Raw genomic sequence first — 26,768 nt, forward strand, 5'->3', positions numbered from 1 at the left:
TTCATGAGCTGTAGTACATGTAATATTTAAAACATTTATAATAGCAAAATTCAGAACCAGGCCACTGGTTATTCCGCACATACTGTATATTGTTATGGAATAGCATAGCCACTTGCACTAGTTAGAATAACCAGAGGAATACAGATATACAGTATAAAGAGAGAAGCAATTGAGGTTAACCTAAAATCCTAACCTGTATTCCTGAAAGTTATATAAACATCGGAATGTGCAGTATATAGGAAACATTTAGCTACACATCCATGAAAGATATACAGTTACTTTATATCATCAAGATTTATTATTTGTTAACTGCTAATACTGTGCTTGGCATTCTGCACAATACACAAAGCGCTTGATTCTGCATTCCTGAGCAAAATTTAACTCAGTGGGACCATTTGCTTAAGTAAGTAGTATGCATTATGAATATGGACTGCAGAATCAGGCCCAAAGGAAGCCAAGCTGCCTGGCCAACAGAACTTAAAGTATAGATATGTGCTTCGAACAATTTTAATAAAGTGTTTTCATACTATCTTGAAGTAAATATCTAGTAACAACTTGATGGTGTCTATTTTGTTCATACTCTAGAGTTCAGACAGCATGATAAATGGAAGTCAGAAGAAATCCTCATATGCCGAGCCAGAGAATGAGCATTCAGCCCTGCTGGCAGCAATCAGAGGCCACAGTGGCACGTCAGGACTAAAAAAGGTGAAATAGATAAATAGGATCAGTGCTCTTCTCATTGGTTGTTCCTACTGAATGTGCTGGATGCACGGTGACCTAGAGTGATGCAAAGTAATGCAAAGTAATTTGTATTGCAACAAGAAGACCTTAGAAAAAATTATGACAACACAGGACATGTAATGTTTACGTTATGGGTCAAATTCTGCACACAGCTATGGAACTTCATTGACTTCACTAGAGTTGTACACTGGTAGCTGAGGGCTATGTGATGGTTACATTAAATCAAGGTAAACCCAAATTAGTTAAATATGGGACTGCACGCTCCAGATACTTAACCCAACAATCTTCAGCTCAGCATTTTCACAGGCTTAGGCATTATGGATAAGCTTTTCATTGTAGGAAAATGCAGTTTGCACCCCACCTAACTTATGGATCAACATACCCCAAGAATCTACCTACTGGACATATGTGCATGTAAATACTTGATTTCCACATGCACACTGTATTTATGGTCATTAGTTAGGTGCAATGAAAGTATACATGGAATTGTATGCGACTAACTAAAAATCTGACTTGTGTCCCCACAGCTAGATGACTCCTTCTGTTGGAAGAATTTATCTAACCATTAAGGCATCTCTTATTTTTAATAGCCAGAGTCTGAATTGCTCTAACACGAACCTTCACTCAGTTCACTGACCCAGCCAAGGAAGTGTATTGGGCAAGAATTGTCCCATCTCCCTGATGCAGTGACTCAAACCATTACCAACTATCCACACAGCTGGGGATCACTGGATGTCTACCAACCACATAACGTCCCTGTTCTTCCCTATGTTACTCCATTATCCTCAAAGCAACCGTAAATGCCTCATTACTCGTGGGGCAAATAGAATAGACAGCTTCCTCTGAGACTGACACCCCACAACACAGTATGTTACCAGAGGCAGTGAAAGAGCAGCCTGGCACACAGCCATTCCAGGACTGAGGAAGGCAAAGGCCACATCTGTGCACGCACACACTATTGAATTGCCCTGTGTACTGCTTGGGCATAGCTGAGAATCCATGTGAAGGAAGTTCTGAAAATAAATTGTTGTTGTATCATCAGAGAGATTCTTTCAAATTATTTTCTCCAGTAAACAAGCGTGGCTTTTTGCATTATTTTTAAGGATATTTTTAGGAACCATCCATCACTTTTTCACACAATGTGGCCTGTACTAATTAATGCAGTGCATATGTATTGTAGCGGACAGAGTACAGAAATGGAGTACAAGTGCTCCCAAGGTCTTGTTCTTCTATTGTCTCCCTCTTTGGACTTAGATAATTCACATGCCACTCTCTGCCTCAATTTCCCCATCTATGAAATGGGGATAATAATATTTACTTTGTAGTCCCACATTTGTCCTGTGATGATAAATTTGTTAATGTTTGCCAAACACTTTGAGGATAAATAAATTCTTGACATTTATGACATTATCGTTCTTATTAATAGATATTAGGCATATTGTTAAAGACAAAAGGCTGTTGAAAAAAGCACAAGCAAGCCCCCCACCAGGTTGTTTATATTAGAACAGGCTTCTGCACATATAAATTCATGCAGCAATTTTAGGTTATGGAATTCCAAAGTAACTCTATTGGAAAAGCAGTCAGTCCATTTGCCCCATTTAGTTTCAAATAGTTTTCTCTGGTTTTATTTCTTTTTAATTTGGATGGAAACTGTATGTTTAAGAACAATTCTAAAGCGAAGGTAGGTTTAAGAGTGAAGATCCAAAGTTCTCTCTCTCCCTCTCTCTCTCTCTCTCTGTTGTCCATTATTACCACCACACGGCACAAATTACTATAAGTAAATGAGATTCCCTAGTGCCTACAGCTGCCCTAATACATTTTTTTGATTCCAAAATCCTTACAGTCATTCCCAAACTCACACCAAGTCCAACTGTCAGCCTTTTACCTTAAACACCAAGAAGAGTTACAGGATGCTAGAGTTCACAGAAAGTAAAGATTGAGTTTCTGAGACACAGTCAATGCCAAGTCCTTGGTCCTGGTAATCAGCCCAGTTGAGTGATGCGAGAGAGTAGTAACAGATGTTTAAACCAATGAGCAAACAAAAGTTTTATGTGTTTTATATCAGTTGAGCAAACTGAAATTGGGAGTGGTGAAATAAAAGTGTGCATTAAGTGTCAAGTAATTACAATTTAGTGTTATGCCAGATATTCACTAATCACATTCAACTGTCTCATTGGTAGATCTCATCATCGGCCTCTAAAGAGCTGCAGAGCTTTAGAAATGCGGAACTGTCCTTGCAAAATAAAGAAGCCTCTCAGGCAGAGCATCTTTGGATCCCCCCTCCACCTGTCCTGCCGCCACTACCACCACCTCCTTCCAGCCACAAGTTAATGACAGCTCCTAAACTTCCTGTCACTGCTACAAGTAACCCTGGGGAGGCAAGGGAGGCCCTAATGGAGGCCATTCGCTCTGGCACTGGAGCAGCAAGGTTAAGAAAGGTAAACGTGCTCGCCTATATTTTTAGCCTTTTCGCTGAAACAAGCTGAAGTTCAGTGCTGCCCTGGGAGCAGTTTGCAGGTTGTGCTACCTATGGGGTTTTTTTTTTTTCCGTTTTGCCAACTTAAAGAGATACGTACCATGTTTTCTTTAACTGCAGTGGAAAGATTCGTGCTGCATCTCAAGTCTTTGGACAGCTATTAGAGCACATCGCCTCACGTGTGGTTTTCTTCTTATAAGAATAAAATGTGCATACATAGTTTTCTTTTGAAGAGGAGTGTTAAGAGCGTTAATTTGAAAAAATCACAGAATTTGGATGACCTCTTCCATTATAGTCTGACAAATTAATTATAATTCCAGTTGACCTCTGAACAAACGGGACCTAGGTTAGCCAGAATTAGGCCCATCTACCTTTCCTCTAGCCCTTTCCAAAAAACTTGCACCTAATCAATTTTGGGATAAATGTTCACCTTTAATTCCAATAGCATATCATAGGTTTTGGGGCCCATGCTTTCGCTCAGTCAGCCACCCTTAAGGCTGACTGTGGATCAAATTGTGAGGCCTAATATTCTTGGCAGTGTCTCTTTATTGGTATGCCGATTTCTACTAATTCATTCCATATCTCTCCTAAATTGTGGTTCTACATAAACCTTGTGAAGAAAATGAAACTGAACCACCCAGTATATAACACAGCAATGCCACACAGCACACATGGTGATTTCCAGACTTTCATACTCTGGTATGAGTCAGGAATAACTCCTCTGAAGTCAATAGAATTATACCAGTACAAAGTTCATTTGAGATCAGTTTCTGGACCTGTGGGTTTCATTCTGTTTTTAGTTGTATGGATGCAACTCCCAATGGGCTAAATATTGCTCTGACTTACACTGGTGTATTTTGGAGTCACTTTATTAAACTCTTTGAGCCAGATTCTACTGTCAAACTGAGTTACTCCTGATTTACACAAATGATGGTGAGAACAGATTCAGGCCCATTGGCTTCAGTGGCTTTATTCCAGAATTCACTCAGTAACTGAGAATGGACTTTAGCCCATGGACTTTCGGGTATTTGCAAGCACAGATGGGGTTTTCCCACCTTGTGAGTCCACTGATGCAAACCATAAACACATAAATATGATTTAGCCTTGTCCATTTGCCCTTTATAAAACAAACTGAACAAATATTCTCAACCAATTGATACTATAGCTATAAAACATCTCATTTCTTATAAAGTACAACTCTTATAGAGTTATTACTCATTAAACAAACAAATAGTGTTTCAGGGAAAGTCTAAGGGTCCAACTTCAGCATGCTAAAATAAATCAATTTGTGCAGTTATTTTGCATGTGTAAAATTACATATAATATGCTCTCTTGAGTATGTATAAGGCACCTATCACTTTGGTGCAAACCATCTAACAACGTTATAAAGAAGCAAAAGACTTCAGAACAAATGGTGCTTTCTCTCTACATTCCACCAGGTTACAGAAAACTGTTGATTTAGATCTTCAAGTATATTTTATGTATTATTGTTTGTTTGTTTATCCATGCTATTCCTGAAGAAATGCTTTCTAGCAACAGTGAGTTTTACACATTGATGCAATCAGGATTGGGAGCAGTCTAAACTCTTCCAGCAGGGACTTCCACAGCCATGGTCCTGCTTCTGAATCCCAGCTCTTCCCAACATGTCTGATAGTCTAAACATAGATCCCTCCAGCTACATTATCCCTGTGGAGGTTAGCTGTCTTGCGGGGTGCAAGGGCTGTGGTGATCTCAGAAATAGTCAGGCCCCCATCCACTAAAGCTTTATAGATCAGGATCAGGACTTTGAAACCTGTTCTGAAGTGAATAGAGAGCCAGTGGAGTCCATGAAGGCAGACGCGATAAATTCATGTTGGCCCTTGTTGTTTAGAAGGCATGTAGCTAAGTACTATGGCAATTTCATCTTTGTCCTTGTGGTTGCATTCTGAGGGTAGAATGAGTTTCCTGTAGTTCTAACATGGAGGAGACCAAAGAGGACCTCGCCTATGGCTTTTGCCAAGATAAAAAAGGAGCAATTCCTTGTCCAATCAAAGATGGAAATAAGACATTCCTCACTGCTGTGACAGTCTTCATGACTGAGAATAATGATAAGTCCTGTGTGGCCCCAGAGCTCCACATCAGTTTGACAGTCTGACACCCAGTGCCCTTGATCATTGGCAACATTAGAGTATTGATAAATTCCTCATAGTGTTCCCCTGGTTTCTATAAATATTACTCCTGCCTTTCCTGGGTTAAGCTAGAGCCAGATGCTCATCTCTTTCTGGCATTAGGACACCTAAGCAGAGGCCGCATTGGTGGAGCGGGACACATGTTCTCTGCATATTGGTGGTAGATGAATCTGGGGCACCTCATAATTTCTCCAGACAGTCCCCTGTACAAATTAAAGTGGCGGAGAAAGGAATAGTGAGCCTTGCAGGGCTCTGCATCACAGCTCTCTTAGTTTTGTCTACTAGGAGTGAGTGCGTCCAACCGAATGCTGCTGCATTTGCCCTTACAGCTTCTGACACACATATCGTTAGCACTGTATGAATGATGATGTCAGAGGTCAGAGAGAGATCTAACAGTATTAGCAGAGAGGTTTGTTTTCAGTCCAGTGCCAGAAGGTTATACATCAACATTAGCCAGATTGTCTTCTGTTGTGCCCTCCTCTGGATCTAGAAGGTGAGGCACCCAGGATGTAAGCTGAGGATGAGTACTGCCGAAGGTGGGATGCCACCACCCATTCAATGTCCTCCAGAAAAAGGAAGGGCTGGAAAGTGGTCAGTAGTTGGATAGCACGAAGTGTAGATTTCTTCAGGATTCTGTTTGCTGATACTGTATCGTTTAGGGCACCTGGTGGCTTGCTGACTTTGAAGGAGACATTGATAATCCCAGTTATCATGGTGGGGCCAGGTGTTCGTCACTAGACTTGTATGAGGAGTAGGGGGTTCAGATTTATAGCAGGTGGGCTGGAGCTTCTTTGAAGTGTCCAGGGCTTCTATTTGGGAGAATGGTTAAAATTCCATTAAGGCAGATGGGATGGGAGATGTTTCCTAGGTGGTATGCCTGTCTCAGTGAAACCCATTCTAATTTGGTTGACGTTATTTGCAAAGCAAGATGAGAATTATTCAGAATAGATAGGATTTAGGCTTTTGTGTTTATATATCTCTACATTGCATGGAGATAGGCACTCTGGCTTGATTAGCAGGTTCATAGCATGGAATAGTTCTGTTGGCCATTATTTGGCTGATTGTATGTTTGAGGGAGAGTCATGTTTTGCTTCCTTTATGGCTGCAGCATGAGCCTTGCTGGTGAGCCTTGAGTTGTTCATGGACAGCGGCTGTGAGCAGATTTTGTGCCTCAGGCACTACAAACTTCTGTTTTGCTTCATTTTGCATCATTCATCAGAGAACCACAGTGGCATGTGTGGAAGGCATGAGGGCAGGGCTCATTTTCGAACTCCTTTGTCAATGTTTTCTATTCGCTGTCGGTTACAGATTGTCAACAAGTAGTCTTTCAGTTGTGTGGATTTCTCTTCCATTGTCCTCTTGAAGTTTTCTGGAACCAAAAGTTTCTGATGCTGAAGTAATTTGGTTAGTGCATAGTTGGGAGAACCAGGAAATATCTCTATTATTTTTATGAATAACGTGCATGCATTTGTATTTTAATTTGTGATGGATTACTTGCCATGATGTTACACCAGATGGAGCTGTCTCAGGAACCAGGCAGGAAAGGCAACACAATGGCCCAGATAAGGAACATCCCAACAAACACTCAAACAATGGCCAAATAATTACCTGTGAAGAGGCAACTCCTTGGCCCCAACCTGGGTTACACGGCTGTTTGCCAGGGCTGAGTTCCAACAGATCAAAAGACACTGATCATCTAAAAGAACTGCCCTATGGAAAGAGAGAGGGGAAATTATCAGCTGCTGCAGGTTGATACAGACTGACAGACAGTCGGGAGTCTGTCATAAGTAAGCTAGAACTTGGCCCCGAAGAGAAGAGGGGCACTAAGGCTGTCTTGAATACCTTGGGGCTTGAGGGGACAGCCAGTTGTAGGCAAGACATGTTGTTGTTTTTAATCCATTTATCTGAATGCTCTGCACCTCTTGGCAAATAAATCATACTTTGTTTTGAAGTGGCATTTGTGTCACTGCATACTGTTACTGTCCACAGACTCTCAAAGAGAAAAACTTTCAGGGGCCAGGTTTGTTGGGCCTGCTCTATATCATAGTTGGCAGCCAGGGGGATGTAACACAAAGACCCATTTTAAGAGTGGTTGGATCACAGGATCCCATCCCAGCGAGAAGTGGTGGCATGTGCCTATCACTTGAAAGGGGTGGGGACCAGGAACATAAAGAGAAGGTCGTTAGTTTCAGTATTAATGAAATAGTGGCCTATCCAGGAACATGGAGTGGTGTTCACACTTCCAAGGTCTGAGGCAAGCCATAGATAAGGCCTATCATGTATCCAGCTGCAGGTATGTTGCTGTGAGAAGTGCATGGTCACTATATTAGATAGTATATGTGAGTATGTAAGGGGGTTTTATGGGTTACCATAGCCTAGGGGCAATTAATCATCAACAGGAGCCCTTATCTGGTCTCCCTTTGCTTTGGCTGCAGTGGGTTTCAATGTCCTGGGTTCTTCACTACTAACAGACTGTGGACAAGAGCACATGAGCTATTTTAATTCCTGGCTTTCACCGAAAGCAGTGGTGCCTGGATAGTATTAGACAGAGCACTAAGGCAAGAGGCTGAATGAGATGATATAGGGAAGAATAAAAGATTTACTGCCTGTCTAGGCCCAAATTCTCTGGTGATATTAAGGGACAAAACTCTACTAATGGAGCTGCATCCATTTAGCTCTTAGTTTCAATAGTGATATAATATATTGAAAATATTGTATCAAGTGGCTTTTATATCAGTTTGGCTGTATTCATTTCCTTTATGTTTACTTTCATTTCCTTTTATCTCAGAAATAGTATGAGAATATATGGGTCAGATTTCTGAAATTATGTAAACCTCTGCATCTGTATATATGTGTAATTTCCACATGGATTTACCATCATTATACAAGGAATCACAGTTATTCCATATGCGAATGACCAGTTATACATCTAGCTGCAGGAACAATTGCAGCCAATGTCTGCCCTATAAAATGGAAATATAGGATGGACCCGATTCTCCTTTCAGTTACACAGTTGCAACTACCACTGGGCAAATTTTATTCTAACATCTATACAAATCACATTGTTTTAGTGGGAGTTACACCCATGCATTTTATATTAGCTAGTGCTGGGGGGGCGGGGGTGAATTGCATATCTGGAGAGTGGAGTTTTATCAAATGGGACAAATTAAATTCTTAATAGTGTGCTGGCTCTTTAGCACAGAAGTGGGGCAGAAGTTTCCCTCAAAAGCATTTGGCCGAGCTCTGGTACACAGGTGGTTAAATGAGCCAGACAGTGATCAGACCATCCCCTTCATACTTAGAAGCATTCAGTTGCACACTGTTACTTTGTGTGAATGTGAAGAGACAAAAATAAATTTCAACTCCTCTTCTAGCTAATAAATCATGCAGACTACTCAGCCTAATTTTTCAAGGAACCATGCTTCTGCCATGGCCTTTATGGTCAAGAAAGCAAAAGGTTTAAAACGATCAAAAATTTGCTGATCTTTCATGTGATCCTAAAATCCTCTCCCCTCCTGAGTGAGTCAAAGCCCAGTGGCTTTTCAAGTTCTTCTTCTCATTCTGGCCTTGACTCAGGAAAGCATCCCTATTTTGGAAGGACACTTAAGCATGTGCACTTAAGCACGTGTTTAAAGTTAAGCTTAAATTAAGCACATGTTTAGGTGTTTTCATGAATGGGGGTGAAGTTAAGTATGTGTTTAAGTGCTTTCCTGAATCCGGGCCTTTGGGTTTCCCCCTCCTCTCACCAGGGAACACGCACACAAAAACAAACCACCAGGTAATTTATATGTCCAATCACATAATAGAGAGAAATTTTGATCTGTCTGTCCATAGACAGTCTGCAAGGAGGAAAAGACACTAAATTCACTGATTTCAGAGTAGCAGCCGTGTTAGTCCGTATCCGCAAAAAGAAAAGGAGGACTTGTGGCACCTTAGAGATTAACAAATCTATTTGAGCATAAGTTTTCGTGAGCTACAGTGCAAATTATTCTCTAATAAAGACTGGTGATATAAAAATAACAATAAAATGACCCACAAGAGAATGTTTGGCTCGTAATGTCAGCAGTTGAAGGGTTAACAACATATTGAATGATCATGTGCTTTTCTTTTATTATAGGTCCCTCTCCTAGTTTGAATCAGGTCTAAAGAACAGGTAATTGGAAAATCTAACTTCACACACACACATAATCATGATTCAAGGACTGAAGTGGCAAAGAACATCAAGAAGTTTAGTTTATTCTCCTGTCTACAGGCCAAAATAAGTTGCAATTGAATGTACCTGCATAATGGTTCTAAGGGGAAAATATGATGCTTTGCTGCACAGTTTCCGTGCCAAGGACCCTGTGTTTTGCCTCTAAATATTTAAGATTGCCAGTAAACTATTGTTGGCAGGTTAATAAAAATATAAACACTGTGTGATCCTGCATTAACACTTAATTGTGTATACGGGGAAAATTAAGATTTTTGCTATCTGTGTGAACAATAACATTCATTCAGTCTTAAGTTATTTAAAATATGCAAATGTTTCAGACAATTTACTTGTTTCTTACTCTTTGATTTGGACAAAATAACTAGAACCAATAAGGAAAAAAGCAAGTAGAATAAAGATCCATCAATATTAATCACAAGAAAAAAGTTATGGCAGATTCTGAAATGCCTAAATTGCCATATGCTGTTATGTTATATACTTAGGTGAGTTTTATATCTCTAGAATTCTCACTAAGCAGGTAATCAACAGTGAACATGAGATATACTGAACCCATTCATGACACTGTGAAAGTGTTGTGAGATGTGAAATAAAAGGGACCTTTACTTACTTAAAGCCTTCACAGTCTCTGTTGTAACGTTTCAAAACACTGCTTAATCTTTCAGGATCTAGGACTCATTCCTGCCCTCTGAAATGAAGGTGTGTCCGCTCACATACGTCAGAGCTGGACCAAGTCTATAGGTCAGATCCTGAGCTGGTGTAAATTTCACATAATCTGGCCCCTTGTTTCTAATTCATCCGGGCTGTAGCATTGTCTCACAATTATTTATAGCAGCTTATTTTACAAATATTAACTACTTTGGTAGTTGACATATATTTTAAAAATATTTCATTAAATTGAAATGATAACTTAAGAAGGACAGATCAGTCAACAGTTTTTCATATTTACTATATTGTAATGAATCTGAGGAAGTGAGAGTTCGTATATTTTAATTTTTTTAAGAATCATTTTAGCACTATACGCAGCCCAGAATGGAAATATTTGTGGGGGGGAGGTCAGAGCTGGAATTTAAAAACATAGCTGTGTAATGTTGCTAATGTTAAAAAAGAGAAGAACTGTTTAGCCATCTGTACTTAATATGACTGTATATTATATATTGTAAAATATTCATCTGTTAGTGCCACAATTAAAAAATTTGTACAAGATTTGCAAGAATCTTTGCCTTGCTCTTTACAGTTACAGAACAAACTGGGAACTCGAGAGGGATGAAAAGGTAATACGGCAGTATGTCGTGTTTCAGTTCTCAGAGTCTTCAAGTAAACTGTTTCAAACCAGAAAAAGGCTCATGACTGATCTGATGGGAAACTGACAAATGGAACCAAGGAACCAAATTGATATAAATCCTGATATTAATGCAACACTTATGGAGAAAGATTATCTCCTCATTATGGAATTATGTATAGTCACAAAGCCACATGCTGTTTTATAACCCATGATAATCAGTTAAGATCACCGTTTCGTGTGAGCTGGTTGGCCTACTTACATAGTGGTCATCTTGGCCCTAGAATCTTATCAATTTATCCTACAGCAGAAAACTAGAGGTACCACCATAAAAATGGATTTACACACATAGGACCTAATCCTGACAATTGTTACTCAAAGTAGTAATTCTTACCCGTATGAAGACTTACTGAAGACAAGTGAAGCTCCTATAGATAAGGACAGGTTTCAGAGTAACAGCCGTGTTAGTCTGTATTCGCAAAAAGAAAAGGAGGACTTGTGGCACCTTAGAGACTAACCAATTTATTTGAGCATAAGCTTTCGTGAGCTACAGCATCCGATGAAGTGAGCTGTAGCTCACGAAAGCTTATGCTCAAATAAATTGGTTAGTCTCTAAGGTGCCACAAGTACTCCTTTTCTTTTTATAGATAAGGAGTTGCAAGACTGGGCTCATAGGAATATATTGTTCTCTTGATAATGAGAATGAAACTCCTTAGCGCTCACCGATTCTGTACCACTTGGTGCTTATGTGACTAGTCCTACTGAATTCAATGAGACTACATGCATGAGTAGATTCTACTCTGCGGAGTAAGGGCTGCAAAATTGGATCCCAGGAGGATGATATACTGTATATTATGTCTTAAGATTCAAGCCATACAACTGTTCTCAGCCATGAGACTGGCACTAATGACACAGAGCTAAATTTTTTAAAAGGTACCCTTGGAAAAACCTCCAATTATCAAAATCCAAAGCATAAAGCAATTATAAAAGTAAGAACATCTGTGGTACAAAGTGTCAAATTCACTGTGACACAGAAAAGATGATCAGAAGTCCACTTCAGGGGTCACAGAGCAAGGTAAAGCTGCCTTGAGGCCAATGGGAAGGCCAAGTTTTTCCACCATCATTGCTGGAAAATGAGTACACTATTTCTGTTCCCCTCTTCACTACAACCACAGCTTCTACTTACATGAGGAGTCAAATTCTGGTGGCTGCCTGGAAATAGGCCATAATGAACCCAACAAATGGGAGAGTTAATTTGCACTTATATTCCAGCCAATACTAACTAAATGTGTAGCCCCCTTTTACAATCTCTTCCCACTAAAAGTAGGATTAATATCTGTGGGGCACTGTCCCTAGATACCATGACCAGATAAGGGAGCATACACGCATAACCCTGTGGAAGATACCCACTTACCTCTACGTTAGTCCCTGTAGTGTCACTACATGGCTCCTGTTGTGGAAAGTCAGCAGAGTGGGTGCTCTCCTGGAAGGGCCAAAATACGAACCATCAACTTCTCCATCATACATCTGCTGGCCAAGGTTTTTCTAGCATGCGCTTAACCAGAATTTGGCCTAAGGAGAGGAGCAGCACGTGGCCGGTGGTGAAGAAAAGAACATGAAAAATATTCATTGCTAGCAAGGAATTTATTTTGAATATGCATACTTAATGTGTATGATCAGGGAGGCAGGAAGGTTTTTCATCAACTGATTCTTCCACCTCTCATTGAACTGTGTACAGACTTATTCACCTCATATCAATTTTACAAGACAATTCCATGGGGCCTGATTACTACCCCTCCCACTCTCTGCATCCCCTGCCCTGCCGTCATCACTTATACCTGTTCAAAGAGGGAGTGAAAACGCTACCACCAGCATAAGGGAATGGAGAATTCAGATACGATAGTGTCTACACTTTGCATAGGTGTAAGTGACGACACCAGGTGTAAAGTAGGAGAGAATCGGATCCCAAGTCTACAACAGAGAATGTGCTGGTTTCATTCACTTTTTATATGGTTTTATAACTATTTCTTCAGCTCAGAATATCACTTGATCATGAAAACAGTTCTTAATGGTGATTTTCCATTTTTAATTTTAAATGATACTGGTTAGATGCACAAGATATTTGACTTAGGTAATATAGCTTTGTTTTTTCTGGGATTCTTTTTTTCCATGTTCAGCAGCAGGCTGCAAATATTGGCTACACAGCATTGGACAAATATATCTTTTGAAGTGCACATCAATCGCCTGGGTTTCAAGCAGGGAAGAAGAATTCACCTTCCTCACCCCACAGATGTGATTTGCACACTTTACACCACATTGATCAAAGGCAAAAATGTGGCCAGCATCAGCTTGTCACCGCAACACAGATGAATTTTCAAGCATAGGAAATAGAAGCACCTACCACAGGCAGTTCATGTGCTAATCTTTCTAGAACAGAATGAAATATGCCCCTAACTCCTTTAGAGTTAAACACATGCTTATCAATTGAATGCAAAAAATAACAAAAATAATTAATAATCGGGACAACATTTTGCCTGCAGTGGATGTTCGTCTGAATGACTGTATAAAGAGTAAGACCTCAGGGTTTGCCCCTTTAAGAATGGGTTTCTGCAACAACATTAAGTTAAACAAATTGCATGTGCATAGGTTATTTATTAATATAATAAGGACCAAAACTTGCTCACCTTACTCACAGAAAAATATCCATTGATTTTTTCAATACGTGATTATTTGCACCAGGATGATTTGCCTCTCATGCTTTAAGGTTTTTAACAGCATAATATACAATTAATTTTTATTCCTATTGTTCTTGGTTAATATATTTTTGTTATATATGTGTGTATGTTGCTAAGTGTAGACCATCACATATACGTGTACAATGTGCTTAAATTGACGTTGCTATTAGCAGCCTTAATTTTTGCATTTCTTGATTTTAAAAAAACCCACTGTATAACACTAATGTTGCCTTAACAATGTTTGCATTTAATATCTTCTTTTTAAAAGAAAACTGAAGAAAAAGAGAATGGTTAGGGTCCGACTGTGAATGATCACAACTAGGCTCAGAAGTTCTCACTTCACTGCAGTAAATAGAATTGTGAATACCCATCACTGCTGCAGTCTTCATTTGGCTGGAGAAGGTTACTGTGTGTCTCACTTCTCAGCAAAGTGCATCCGTTTACGCTGGCATGACCGTACCTTCCTAAAGAGGAAAAAAAGGTATTATTTTTTATCAACTGAATATTATTTACTATTTATTTAAGCACTGACAAGGTACTGGATGCTGTTTATGTCACAGAAGTTATGCTCCCTATATCCATCTACCAATTTTTATGGTTTCACAACAACATTTTCCTCCTATTTTAAATATTTTTCTCACCAATTGCAATGTGAAAGACTGGCAAAAACAAAGAGAATTGCCTGTTTATAAAGAGAAAACCGTGAAACTCTTTATTCATAAAAGTCGTTTGTGAAGCTACAAAAATTGGCAGGGAAACACAGGAGCAGACATAATACCTGAAACTTCTTTTCCCTCCTAACTGACTAGATTTCAAGTTGATGGTGTCACTTTAAGGAAGTCGTTGTTGTTTGGAACGGTTTTTCTGTGCGTACTGCAATGGGAAATTGTACGATGAGCCTCATGCAAATTGTTGCTGCCGCAGCTACTATACCTATCAGGCTGGCAGGCAGCAATATGGGTGTCAGAAAAGAAATCTTACCAGAGGCTTTTACTGAGCATGTTCAGCAAAACATCAATTGCTTATACCATCTTTTATCTTGTGTTTTGTTGTTAACCTTCGCTTATTACAAAACCTAGCAAAAGGCCTCATTAAGGATATTTAGAAGCAAATTTTCAAGTTTGAAACTTTAGCTAAGTCTAACTCTTTTTGAGCAAAAAAGAGTGGTTACAAATATTTAATGGCGAAAGTGTGTATTTTTCGCTCAAGAAATTCAAGAAAAGCCTTCAGCCACGGACAAATCACAGGATGTTTCATCCCCCAAAGAAAACGTTTCATGAAGTTATGTATAGCTAAGAACAGGAGATTATCATGGAAACCTTTTTGCAAATTTAACTGTAGCTTCTGAACCTGGCAAAATAGGAACCAGTAAGAAATCAGGGCATATGTACTCACAATGATTACTGAAACACTGGTAGAGGCAGAGTCAAATCCAGCTCCAGAAATTGCCATAGTCTTCAGCCAAATCTGAAGGCAGCAGGTTGCCTCGAAATTCCAGCTTCTTTTTTCTCCTGGCCTCTGTTTGATTTGTATGGGTTGAATTAAAAAGCTTACATATGCCACATCTCTTTTCTGACCTTTTTATGCTTCTGATACTGTTATGCCCACAGTCCTGAAAAGTTTCTATTTGGACAAACTATGATGCTGGTGCTGTTGCACGTGATTGGGGGAAATGGACGCTGTTCAGGTGCCAACAACTGCTAGGTGCTTTAAGACCCAGGAGCTGTGAGAGAGAAAAACCTAGCAAAAGAACAAGATTGTGGGACATCATCTTATTCACCATTGTCACCCACACTTCCTGTAATATGAATGCAGTGGACACAGGGCAAATATGAATGGGATTTGTTTTACATTGGTCATAATGTGCCAAGTCAAAGAAAAAGGAGTCTTCCAAAAAGCAGGTTTGGGTCTGCGCTTTCCTGAGATTCGAGTCCAGGACTGGGAGTCAAGACTCTTGGCTTCTGTTCTTGGCATCACCACGGACTTTGTTGTATCACTTGTTTTCCCTCTCACTTGTCAGCCATTTTGAATCCGTATACGTGGTATGATTCAGACAGCCACTGTACATGCAGAGAGCAAGTATGTACACTGTGACTGGGAACAGCGGCCCATATAGCCAAAGCAGGGGGAGGGATTACTGAGGATGATTCTGACGTTGGGGTATGACAGAGGAAGTGAACTAGGTGGCTTGGGGGGCTCAGCAGTCTGCACTTTGCTTAGGAGGTGGAGAGAAGGATAATGGTAGAGGTCAGGGGAGGGAAGGATGTTTCTGTCCACACGTGAGGCTATATCTGCCCTTTTACAAATGCTGATGCTGACATTCATAAGAACCAGGAAACAGGGAAAACTCTTCTCCCCGCCCGCCAGCCTGTAAAATGAACCTCCATTAGTACATGTTACACTGCAAAGTTCTATGCAGAGGATTCCTCCTGCCTAACCAGTTTGGCTACCAACTCTGCAGCTACATCTGGATCCAGGGATTCCTCCGAGAGATCCAGAGACTCCAGAAAGATGCCAAGCATCTCCCTGGTTAGTACGTCATCCTTCTGATCTGCCTGATTCATGGAGTGGTGTCCTCCGTAACCCTGACCTCAGCAGTGCATGTGCCTCTAGGCTGGCCAGTACTGGGTTTCCTGCACATGCCAGTTCGGAGGTTTCAGTCCATTTTGTCAAAGGACAGTCACGTTTTTCCTCCTGGCACCAGACCCATTCTTATTGTCCCAAGCCTTCAGATGAGAATTCAAGTGGGCAATTGTCCATGGCAGTGTTCAGATGGAAGGTGCTATAGAAAGTCATCATTTTTATTTCTGTATTAATCTTTTAGCAACAGTTATGCCACCCCGTGTAAGAGCACTGCTTTGCTGCTGCTCCGGTCAGTGTTCATGTGCAATTTCTTTCTAAGCCCCAGATCTATAAGTTAAAGCTTCCTACCTGTGGTATTTCATAGAATTTCTCAAGGTGTCATTCATGAACCAGAGCTGTTCTCTCATTCCTGGAGCTTTTGATTCTCTTTTCTCACTCTGCTTTTCCTTAATGGTCCTGTCTATTATCCAAGTAGCCAGTTTTGCCCTGAGAAACACCTGTTGATCAATGCTGCTTTTGTGAACAGAGAAGGATGTGGTATGTGATTTCCCCCCCCCACCCCCATCCCCTACTAAAGACCATTAAAATGAGCCATCTTAAATAAAGACCTATTTTATATTAAGGGGACAAGCCATTGCCTCACAACCATGTTTAGCAGCCATAGGTTTCATTCCCCCACTGTGAGGATCTCTCTCTCCTGTGCACTTGTTTGGGCAAGGAACAGGCAGTTTGGCCAGAAGGATGTATCCATTTTTGGTTTCCGGTTGAAAAAATGTCCCTTTGAGACTCTATATTTTCTGTGATCCAACTAGGATTAAAAGATTAGGGAATGAAAACCAATAGCAGTATTATTCCCACTAGAAAGCATACTTATAGGGGAAGAGAGAGGTTGAAACTTTATTGTAATTCAACACCAGGACACATCTAGAAATGGAGCAATTAACAGGTTGTAGGGCTCTGGGTCTCAGCTGCTGCTGCTAAGTGTTGCCAAGAGATGCTAAGCTGAAAATGCAAATATCTTCAAGGCTGAAGGATCAAAGAGCAATTAAATTAAAAACTGCTGACAAGTCAATCTTAGCAGCCATTTCCATGCTGAACTAGGTCAATAAATCTTGGCCTGCTGTAAATCTTACCACATAAAGGTGGGCTTGCATAACATGAAAATGCAGTAAAATATAGCAATATATTTTATGTAAATACTTTTAAAAGTAGTGAATAGCATGTTTTATCCTGCCATCCAAGCAGTCAAGAAGAGATTAGACTTCTGGAATGGGTTAATTCTTTATTCAGTGAGAGAGCTGAGTTGACAAAAAGTCAAGAGCCCTCTTTCCTTGTCTTTTTTCATGTATATTATTATTATTAATTTGTCTTACAGTAAGTTGTGCCTATAGTACCCATTTGAGATCAGGGCCTCCTTGTGCGAGGTGCTGTACAAACACATTGACAGTCCCTGCCCTGAAGACACTTACAACAAAATAGACTAAAGGTACGGGAGGAAACAGAAGCACAGAGGCTTGCCCAAGGTATCACAGTAAGTCAGTGGCAGAGACAGGACTGGAAGCCAAATCTCTTGATTTATAATTAGTCCCCTATCCGCTGAATCATGCTGCTTCCCAGCGTGCACATTGTTCATGTGAGAACTTCGAACACAGACAGATTGTGCAGCAGCAAAACTTACAATCCCCAGGTGTGGCTTCTGTTTCAGAACTCCAGCGAAAGCAGCTGTTCAGCTAGCCAGCCGTTCTCCAGCCAAACTGTACCAAAATGCTGCGTCCAACTTCGTTTTTTAAATCCTCTCAAACAGATATTATGTATTTCTTTCATCTTTTTAGGTAAATGCATTTCCAGCATCAAGTATCTAAACTAGACACATTCCCAGCAGAACCAGAAAAATTTACAAATCCGAAGACAGCTGCTACATTTAAAGCAGGCTTTCAACAGAGTAACACCTTCCTAATTATAAATACACGTCTCCATTATGGCATCCAGCTTGGCCTCCCCAAGCCCTACTCACTCTTCTCCCTCAGAGAAAGTCTCGGCAAAAAGGTTAGAGTTACCATAGTGCCTAAGGGTGTGTCTACGCAGCCCACAGCAGCAAGCCCCGCCAGCCTGGACCGGCAGACTTGGACTAGAAGGGCGAACACCCAGCACTCTGAAAAGTAGCTGTGTAGACAGCACTTTGAAGTTGAAGTGAGTGTGCTCTGTAGTCTTGGAGGTGGGGGGGGGGGGGTTTCAGAGCCTGAGCCACGACGACAAAGCACTATCTGCACGGCTACTTTTCGAGCGCTATCACGCTCCTTGCAAACCCAAGTCTGTGCCTCGGGGCTAGGAAGTTTGCTGCCGTAGACCGTGCAGACGTGCCCTTGATGTCCCAACAAAGATCTGTTGAGCTTGATGCTGTACAAGCACAGCGTAACAGGGAGTCCCTGCCCTAAGAGTGTACAATCTAAGGTATTGATCCTGGAGTTAACTCTGACGCAAAGCCAAGATCCGAACCCACCCCACCTGAGTCCCTGTCCGCTGCTTTAATCACAAGACCATCTTGCCTCCAAAGTGCAAGTCTGACGCTGTGTCCTGGAAACCATCTAGTCCAGGCTTATGCGACTCAAGATGAGAAGTGAATTCCAGGGCCCATCGCTGAGCTGCTCAGATGCTACCCCTGCCGCCAATCAGAGGGCTGTTGGATCGAATGCCTCAGATCAACTGTCCCAGTATTACAGCTAATTACTCAAGGAAGAAGGCCTGAAACACTTATAGGAAAAAAACAGCACCGTTAAAAAGCCTTTTGTAATCAGATGGGATTAGACTGCCACTCAAAAACCTCTTCGATTTGGAGTTGTGTGGGTCTGATCCTGCAAAAAGCAGCCAGAGCATATTGGTGAATCTGGCCCATTATTTCTTCATGACAGGATAGCTTGTTGTCAAGTGTCCATGCTTCAAAAGACATCTACGTTCTCAGAGGAAAAAACGGCATAGGGTAGATTTCTTGGTGAATATTTGCATCGATTTATCTAGATCTCCTTTTCCTCTTCTTGTCGATGATAGGATGAGATGGCTGGGAGCTAAATTGGCACCCGGGGGAATTATTAGAATCTGAATGTTTGAGATATGGACTTAAACCATGATGAAGCGAGGAGTTTTATGGTGTATTGACCTGACTAATATGTACATATTCCATTATTCTTTAGCGGATGGAATCAGAAGTACTCAGTATGTCCTGATCCCTGTACTACTCGCAGCTAATGGAGAGTATCAAAAGAAGGTGTCTTTTAAAGTTTTGGAGAAAAAGAATCTTGACGTTGCTGTGGCCATAATGTGTAGTATAATATTAACCATAAAGTTCCCAAAATGGGTGTCCACAGGTTTGTTACAAAATGCAAGGAGGAGATGGAACCGCATTCATAAAAAGTAGGTATTCAGTGTCATGTTTTTCTTGAGCTATTTTCTTGATAGGACACAGACGATTTTTAATTATTCAAATGTTTAAATGATCTACATCACTGAGGCTCTTTCTATAAAAAGCAGATCCTGTGTTACAGGCTTTTGCTTTGGATGTGATGAGGACTATTTCAGACTAGCAAAGCTCCTGTCAACTGACCCAGTACAAATCCTGTTCTCAAGGAAAATATTTATGTCAACACAAGGTTAAAAACTATTTTTACAAAAAAATTCAGAATGGAGAGACTGGATTTTAATCCTGATTCTATAACAAGTGAAAACCTGGTGAGCACACAGCAAATGCAAAAGCTCTGAAATGGTTTGGGGACAGCCTGTTCTTTCTTTCTTTTCTTTCTTTTTTTTCTTTTCTTTTCTTTTCTGCATTGAATCAGAACCATTCTTAGGTTTGTGTGGTCTCCAGCAAGATGCAGGACCTCACTCTGTGTAGTTAGCAGATTTGTGCTGGCTCTAAATACATTTCACAAACTCCAACCCAAGATAGCAACGTGCTGGATGTTCCCAAATTGGGAACAAAGGGTGAGGATTTCTTGTTTTTCCTCAGGAGGCTGATCTCATGTTTCATTACTCAGGGCCCACTTTCAATAGGGCTTGCAAAGTAATTTAAACCAGATCCTTTGCTGTATGTTTTCCTGGAGGGAACTCGTTTTTCTTTAACCAAAGGGAAGCCTGGAACAAGGGACAAAACTACATAAAATAATGCATCTCAAGGGACAAAACTACATAAAATAATTTCTGCACATACATTGTATGGAAGGAAACAAATTCTTTATAATCGAAGGTAAGGCGAAGAGAACCCAGTTCCTAGAAGGGCAAGATAACTTTTCAGCTGAGAGTCTCCCAATGCTGTCTCACATTCTTTTCCACAGCTGCAATCCAGCTGAAACTCCAGCAACAGAATCTGCCAGCAAGACAACTAAAGAAATCAGTAAACCTGGATTTAATATATATATAAGGTGTATTGAAATGATCCAATTGTATAATACAGTTTATTTGCCTCATCTGTTTCGTGAAAAAATCTGTTCTTTGACCCAAACAGGTCCAGATGCCAAGTTTTTATATACATAATATCTGTTTGGGAGGATTTATATATATATAAAAACTTGGCATCTGGACCTGTTTGGGTCAAAGAACAGATTTTTTCACGAAACAGATGAGGCAAATAAACTGTATTATACAATTGGATCATTTCAATACACCTTATTGCAATGGGATATTTCCTGTCTCAAACTGTTGCAAAGGGGTATTGTTCACACTTAGGGCTTGACCCAATGCCCGTGTGGAGCAGCTGTTCTGTGAAGATATTGGGTACAGCTGTGGAGGTCAAAGGAGGGTGCCCTCCATTTTGGAAAGCAGGGCCCTGGACTGCAAGGACAGACAGTGAGTTGCAGGCTTCAGAGAGTAGCAGACTGGTTTCTGTTGTGTTAGAGTTATGTAACTGTACAGTTGTTACCTACATGCTCTCATTGCTTTAATGAGACGGGGGGCTAAATGTCCATTGCAGCCAATGGGAGCTTTCTAAAGACTCCAGTGGGCACTGGATCAGGCCTTTAAATATCTGCTGTGTTCTACAATGCTGGTGGCTGTGCTTTAGTGGTGAAGGAAGACTTGCTCTATATGTGACTCTACTTGTTCTTGTATGGGCTGGGGGAACTGTAGAAGGGGCAAAGTAAGCAGGAAATTCCATGAGAATCACCTCACTGAGATTTCTTGGCTTCCTCCCTTCAAAGGGCTTGGAGATTCTTTGGAGGGGGTGTGGCACCAGAGTGCACAGACCAATGCTTGGAAATCCTAAGAAGCTGTAACCTTCATGGAGAAATTATGCTCCATCCCAGCTGACACTGAGCCAGGCTTCAGATAAAGGTTATTGTTGTTTCTGTTTTTAAATACTTGAATGGCATTCAGCTACCAGAGGGAGGGGGTCATGTAAGAACCAAGGGAGAGATTAGATTAGCGGGTCAGCCCCTCCACACAAAGCTTCCTGGCCTCCTCCTGGCACCGTGGCTCCCTCGCTAGCCCCTTGTGTGCCTACACTTTGTTCCTCAGAAGCCATGGAGAGGAATTAATGCTGGTTTAACCAGAGTTTACTACCACATGCATTCGCCCTGGGATTTATTTTGATGGCTGAAGGAGACATAGTTGTGCAGAACAAATGCTCTGGCCCTTCCCAGCCCCATGGAGTCCCAACTCTGCAGAATGGAGGTTTCGGGGCCCTGCGGAGGGATAGGGTATTCCCATAGAACTCCTCTATGAGTTCTGAGGCCTTCTTATTCTTTCTTGAATCCCCTCTCCCCACCCCACCCCTATTCCCCTTTGTGGTGCAGAATGGAGGGAAGCATGGGGCCCCAAAATTGCACAACACATTGGAATCTTTTAGGATGAAGGTCACAAATGCATTAGTGTTATGGTTAATGCAGCTGGCTAACAGAAGAAGCAGTGTGTGCAGTATAGGAAATGGGGGGAAACATGGTGCTCCAGCTTCTGGCATTTGTTCTGTTGTTTAGACAAGGCTGCATCTGGAAAAGGACAATCTGCCAGCAGTTATATTAAAGAGGTTTTTTTCCCCCGCTTGGAAAATGAAAAGGTTGATACCATCAGGTTACTGCATAATCAATCTGAGCACATGTGAACTCCAAAATTGCTTTCTAATCTTTGTGTGTTTCACTATCAGCATGTTTCACTGTTCTTTAACCATTTTAATCATTTCAACAGGGAAGAAAACGAAAAAAAAAAGAGTACCAGCAAGAAGACCCATGTTGTGTGTAGCTAAGTAACTGTAATGATTTTGCTTTCTGCATTCTGCGCTTCTAAACTTTTGAGATTTTGCTGCCTCCAAAGGCCGCTGCCATTTTCTGAGACAGTTGAAATATGTGTTACAAACGAGGCACCCAAACTGTGCACTATCATGGAGACTTGACATTTGTTCTTTTTTTGTTTAATTTCTTTCTCTCACTCATTCATTGAGACTGAAGGGATCTGATCACTCTTTATGTGTAGGAAAACATAACAAGCCCCACTAAAGTAGGTGGAAACGACATTAGCTGTTTTTTTTCCTTCAGAAAAATTTTCTTATGTAAAATGGAGCCTCTGCCAGCCAATCAGATTACTGGATGTTTGACCCTTATTTACTGATTCATGTTGAAAATAATTCCAGCCAGTCAGAAACCAGCTTTCTCATTAAAATACTGTAAAGCAGTATTTAGGAAAAATGGGCCTGAATTTGCAACCCACACTCAAGCCTTCTGTACACATGGGTTTCATACCAGTATAACTACTTCAGTGAAGGGTGTGACTTTTAACCAAAATAGTTATACCTGTACATCCCCTAGTGGGAACACAGTTATGCTGGTATAAAGGTGCCTCATACTCAAATAGCTTATTTCATTTCTTGGGTAGGAATAGCTATACCACAATAAATAAGCACCAGTATAACTACTATAAGGCTTCCTGAGAATACCCCGGATTCTGACACATCTCACTATCACCTGGAGGAAGCCTTGTCTGTGTCCGCCAGGAACCAGCTCCCGAACTCCACCAGCCACAAACAACACAAGCACTTCCTTCTAGGCTTATGCAGGCCCTGCTTTCTCTCAGCAGGTTAGCAATAGAGATGCTCCAACCCCCAAGTGCTCCAAGTGTCACCCTGGAGTTCTGAGCCCCTGGTCCACTGGTCCCTTGCAGTATTCACAGATTAGCTGTGCCCAAAGTTTACCAGTTACACCTCAGATCACTGCTGCACTTAACACACAGCACTTAGATAGATTGATAGTTTAAACAAGTAAAAGTCTATTTAACAAAATATAGAGACTTGACTGATAGCCCGTAAAAGTACTGGAAACAAATGGGTACATATAAAATAAAATCATAACACACATTCTAGAACCTAGACTTAATTAACAAGATACTCTCATGTCTAAAGTATTGCTCATCAGCACTTTCCAGACGCTTTCCTTTTTCATGAGACAAGCATGCTGTCAGCTTGTTTCCTAGGTGAAGGATAAAATCTTGTCCCCACTCCTTTTTTTTTATGCAGTTACGGACTATTGTCAGTTCCTCAGAAGGTCCCTTCTTCAGAGACTTATCTTAGGGTTCCTTTGTCTTTATAACCCAACACCAGCCAAAGCTGATCACTTGGAGCTACACAACTCCTGTCTGCGAGACCCTACACAGAGTAGGTGTGTTCATGAAAAGACAGTTTGCTCCTGAAGTCCCTCCCCATCCTGAACTAGCTCTCAGGGCTAGTTCATTCAGACCCTGCTTACGCACACACACATAAACCAAACCAATCAACCAGTGCTTTTCATTTTGAGCCAGAATCTGCCCGTCTAAATCACGTTGAATAGTATTTTACTGCTCAAATAGTCCCACATAGGCTTCTCAGCCTATGTGGCTAAGATCAAGTTTAGTCTCTGTTCTTCTCAGTTTAATCTTATCTGTTCTGAGGCAGAAACTACACCTTCTAGAACACTCGTCTTGCTTTCTTGAAAAAGACTACTGCTTTGAAGATGGATTCTACTGTTACTGCTTCAAAAGAAAATCTTTGTGTTGCTTCAGAGACTCCAGGACAGACCGAGGATATGATCGCACCCTTGCCGATTCCACAGAAACCTTCAACTTCTGCTTGGACCACTGCTGCTCCATGGAACGCCCATGGGAGAACTGCCTCTTAGAAGACCCTCTAATACCCAGATGTACAGACATTCTTTTCTCAACTTATGTATGATATAATTTTTTAATATTAGCTTTAATAAAAGTTTTAAATCTGTTCTTATCAGTTTAATTACTGAGGAAGAAACTACACCTTCTAGGAGATTTGACCTGCTATCCTGTAGAAGATTTTGAAGATGGATTCTACTGCTGCTCCTTCAAAGCAAGATCTTCATGCTGCTTTGGAGGCACCAGGACAGACCAAGAAGATGATCGCTCCCTCGCAGATTTCACAGAAATCTTCAACTGCTGCTAGGACCACTGCTGCTTCATGGAACACCCATCGGGAAACAGCCTCTAAGAAGACCCTCAGGGCTTCCAGGCCATTGCAGATGATCAGCATCAATGGGACAAGCAGCGCTTCCTTGAAGAAAATGCATGGAGATGTTGCTGCAAGGGATCTTGCACCTCAAGGACGACCTTCTAGGACATCAGAGCAAGGACAAACATCAGCTCGCCCTCTCTTCAGGAGAAGGATGCTACAAGGAGAACTTCTTCCACCTTCCTACTGCCCAGGATCCTGATTCTGGTGGTTGTCCTGCTGTACAAGAAGGTACCTCAGCTGGTAGGACCAGCCTCTCCTCAGAGACCAGCTACTCCTCAGAAACCACCCAGCAGGACCTCAACACCTCACTAGATGCCTGCCTAGCCAAACCTCTTCAAACTACTCTCCCTGATCAAGAAGAACCATCTGTTGAGTCCACTGATACAACTGAAGCCCATCCAACGGAGGGAGAAGAAAAAGAGAAGAATTGTATCTACCTCCGGTATTCTCTTGCTATGGACATCCTCCTCTGCCCCTTCTGCTGTCTGGTCCGAGGATTCCAGTAGCTTGGTGGTCTCAGCAGACACCTCAAGAAAATCCATAGCAAGTGGACCACTTTCCGGTGTGCCCTCTGTGACCTGCCTTTGAGACGCAGAAGAAATGTAAGTTGCATCAAGTCCCCTGCAAAAGACATCTCACACTGGAAGAGTCGAACTCTGCCAGTCTATGTTGCCGACACCCCATCTCTCCTCCGAATGCAGAAACATCACATGCTCAAGCTCTGGCTTCTAACTGACCAAATACTCTGGCTACGAAATAGATGAGGCAAATAAACTGTATTATACAACTGGATCATTGGATCAACACAGCCCCAGGAAAAGATGGCATTCACTATAACATCTTGAAAAAATAAGACCTGGCCTGGTATTAATTGCACTTTTCAACAAATGCAAACAATTCTGCCATGCCCCCAGCTCCTGGAAGAAGTCTAAGATGTCACAGGAATCAGGACAAGCAATGTAGGAAGTGCGGCTATGCCAATGAGACACTACCCCACGTCCCATGTAGCTGCAAGCCCCATTCTAGAGCCTGGCAGCTGCGACACAACGCCACCCAAGTTTGCCTGGTCAGAGCCATCCCGCCACCTGTAGGGAAGTTTGCCCTGAACTCCACTATCCCAGGAACTGACATCCAACTGCGACCGGACATCATCATCACCAACGAGGACTGGAAGAAGATGATGATGGTGGACGTCACAGTGCCCTTCAAGAACAAAACCCCAGCCTTCCATGATGCCCAAGCTTGAAAGGTGGAGAAATATTCCCCTCTGGCTGACACCTTGAGAGATAGGGGTTACCAGGTTCAGACACACAGGCTGATTGTTGGAGCCTTGGGCGCATGGGACCCCATTACAAGCTAGCATTGAGAGAATGTGGAATCAGTCAACACTACAGTCGGCTGATGCAGCAACTCATGGTGTCAGACACCATCAGGTGGTTGAGGGACATCTACATAAAACACATCACCGGACTTTGGCAATACCAGGAGGGATGAGCTGGAGTGCTGATGAGAAGTGCAGTAAGGAAAGTAACTGAAATATTTCCCTGATAGATTGTATTTTCTAAATGGACAACCTACCTAATTCTCAATTACTGAGGGACAATCTCCACTCATTTATATATTTTGCTTTCCACAACCAACTCTCTGTACAACTCTTCATGAGAGATATACCCGAGTATTTGGATTCTGATATCTAAACTGTATTGTTAAATTTATTCACCTAAATTTGGGTTTTTGCTGATTATGTAATATATGTATCATATGACTTTTAAAAACAAACTCTGTATTTGTGGATAATCTAAGCACCATGGCCGGATCTACAGACACTCTTTTATCAACCTGTGCATTATATAATTTTAACATTAGCTTTAATAAAAATTTTAAATCTGTTCTTATCAGTTTAATTACTGAGGCAGAAACTGCACCTCCCAGAAGACTCAACCTGCTATCCTGAAGAAGACTTTGAAGATGGATTCTACTGCTGCTCCTTCAAAACAAGATCTTCGTCCTGCTTCGGAGACTCCAGGACAGACCGAGAAGATGATCGCTCCCTTGCTGATTCCACAGAAATCTTCATCTGCCGCTGGG

At 41.4% G+C, this 26,768-nt stretch overlaps 1 protein-coding gene and 1 pseudogene across 9 annotated transcripts in view; both read left to right on the plus strand.

Annotated features, from left to right (window-relative positions):
• Nucleotides 1-10,798, plus strand: part of COBL (cordon-bleu WH2 repeat protein) — a 233,747-nt gene extending 222,949 nt beyond the window's left edge. For all 9 annotated transcript variants that reach the window (XM_073332702.1, XM_073332705.1, XM_073332704.1 and 6 more), the window contains 3 exons: nucleotides 586-705; nucleotides 2,922-3,179; nucleotides 9,503-10,798. In XM_073332702.1, the coding sequence (XP_073188803.1) occupies nucleotides 586-705; nucleotides 2,922-3,179; nucleotides 9,503-9,520 (396 nt within the window). In that variant the 3' untranslated portion in view covers nucleotides 9,521-10,798. The remainder of the gene's footprint in view (nucleotides 1-585; nucleotides 706-2,921; nucleotides 3,180-9,502) is intronic.
• A 13,219-nt stretch (nucleotides 10,799-24,017) lies between these two features.
• Nucleotides 24,018-24,189, plus strand: LOC140908048 (U2 spliceosomal RNA; annotated as a pseudogene).
• Nucleotides 24,190-26,768: the final 2,579 nt, after the last annotated feature.

Source organism: Lepidochelys kempii, chromosome 2, assembly GCF_965140285.1.
Source record: "Lepidochelys kempii isolate rLepKem1 chromosome 2, rLepKem1.hap1, whole genome shotgun sequence".
NCBI classification, from domain to species: domain Eukaryota; kingdom Metazoa; phylum Chordata; order Testudines; family Cheloniidae; genus Lepidochelys; species Lepidochelys kempii.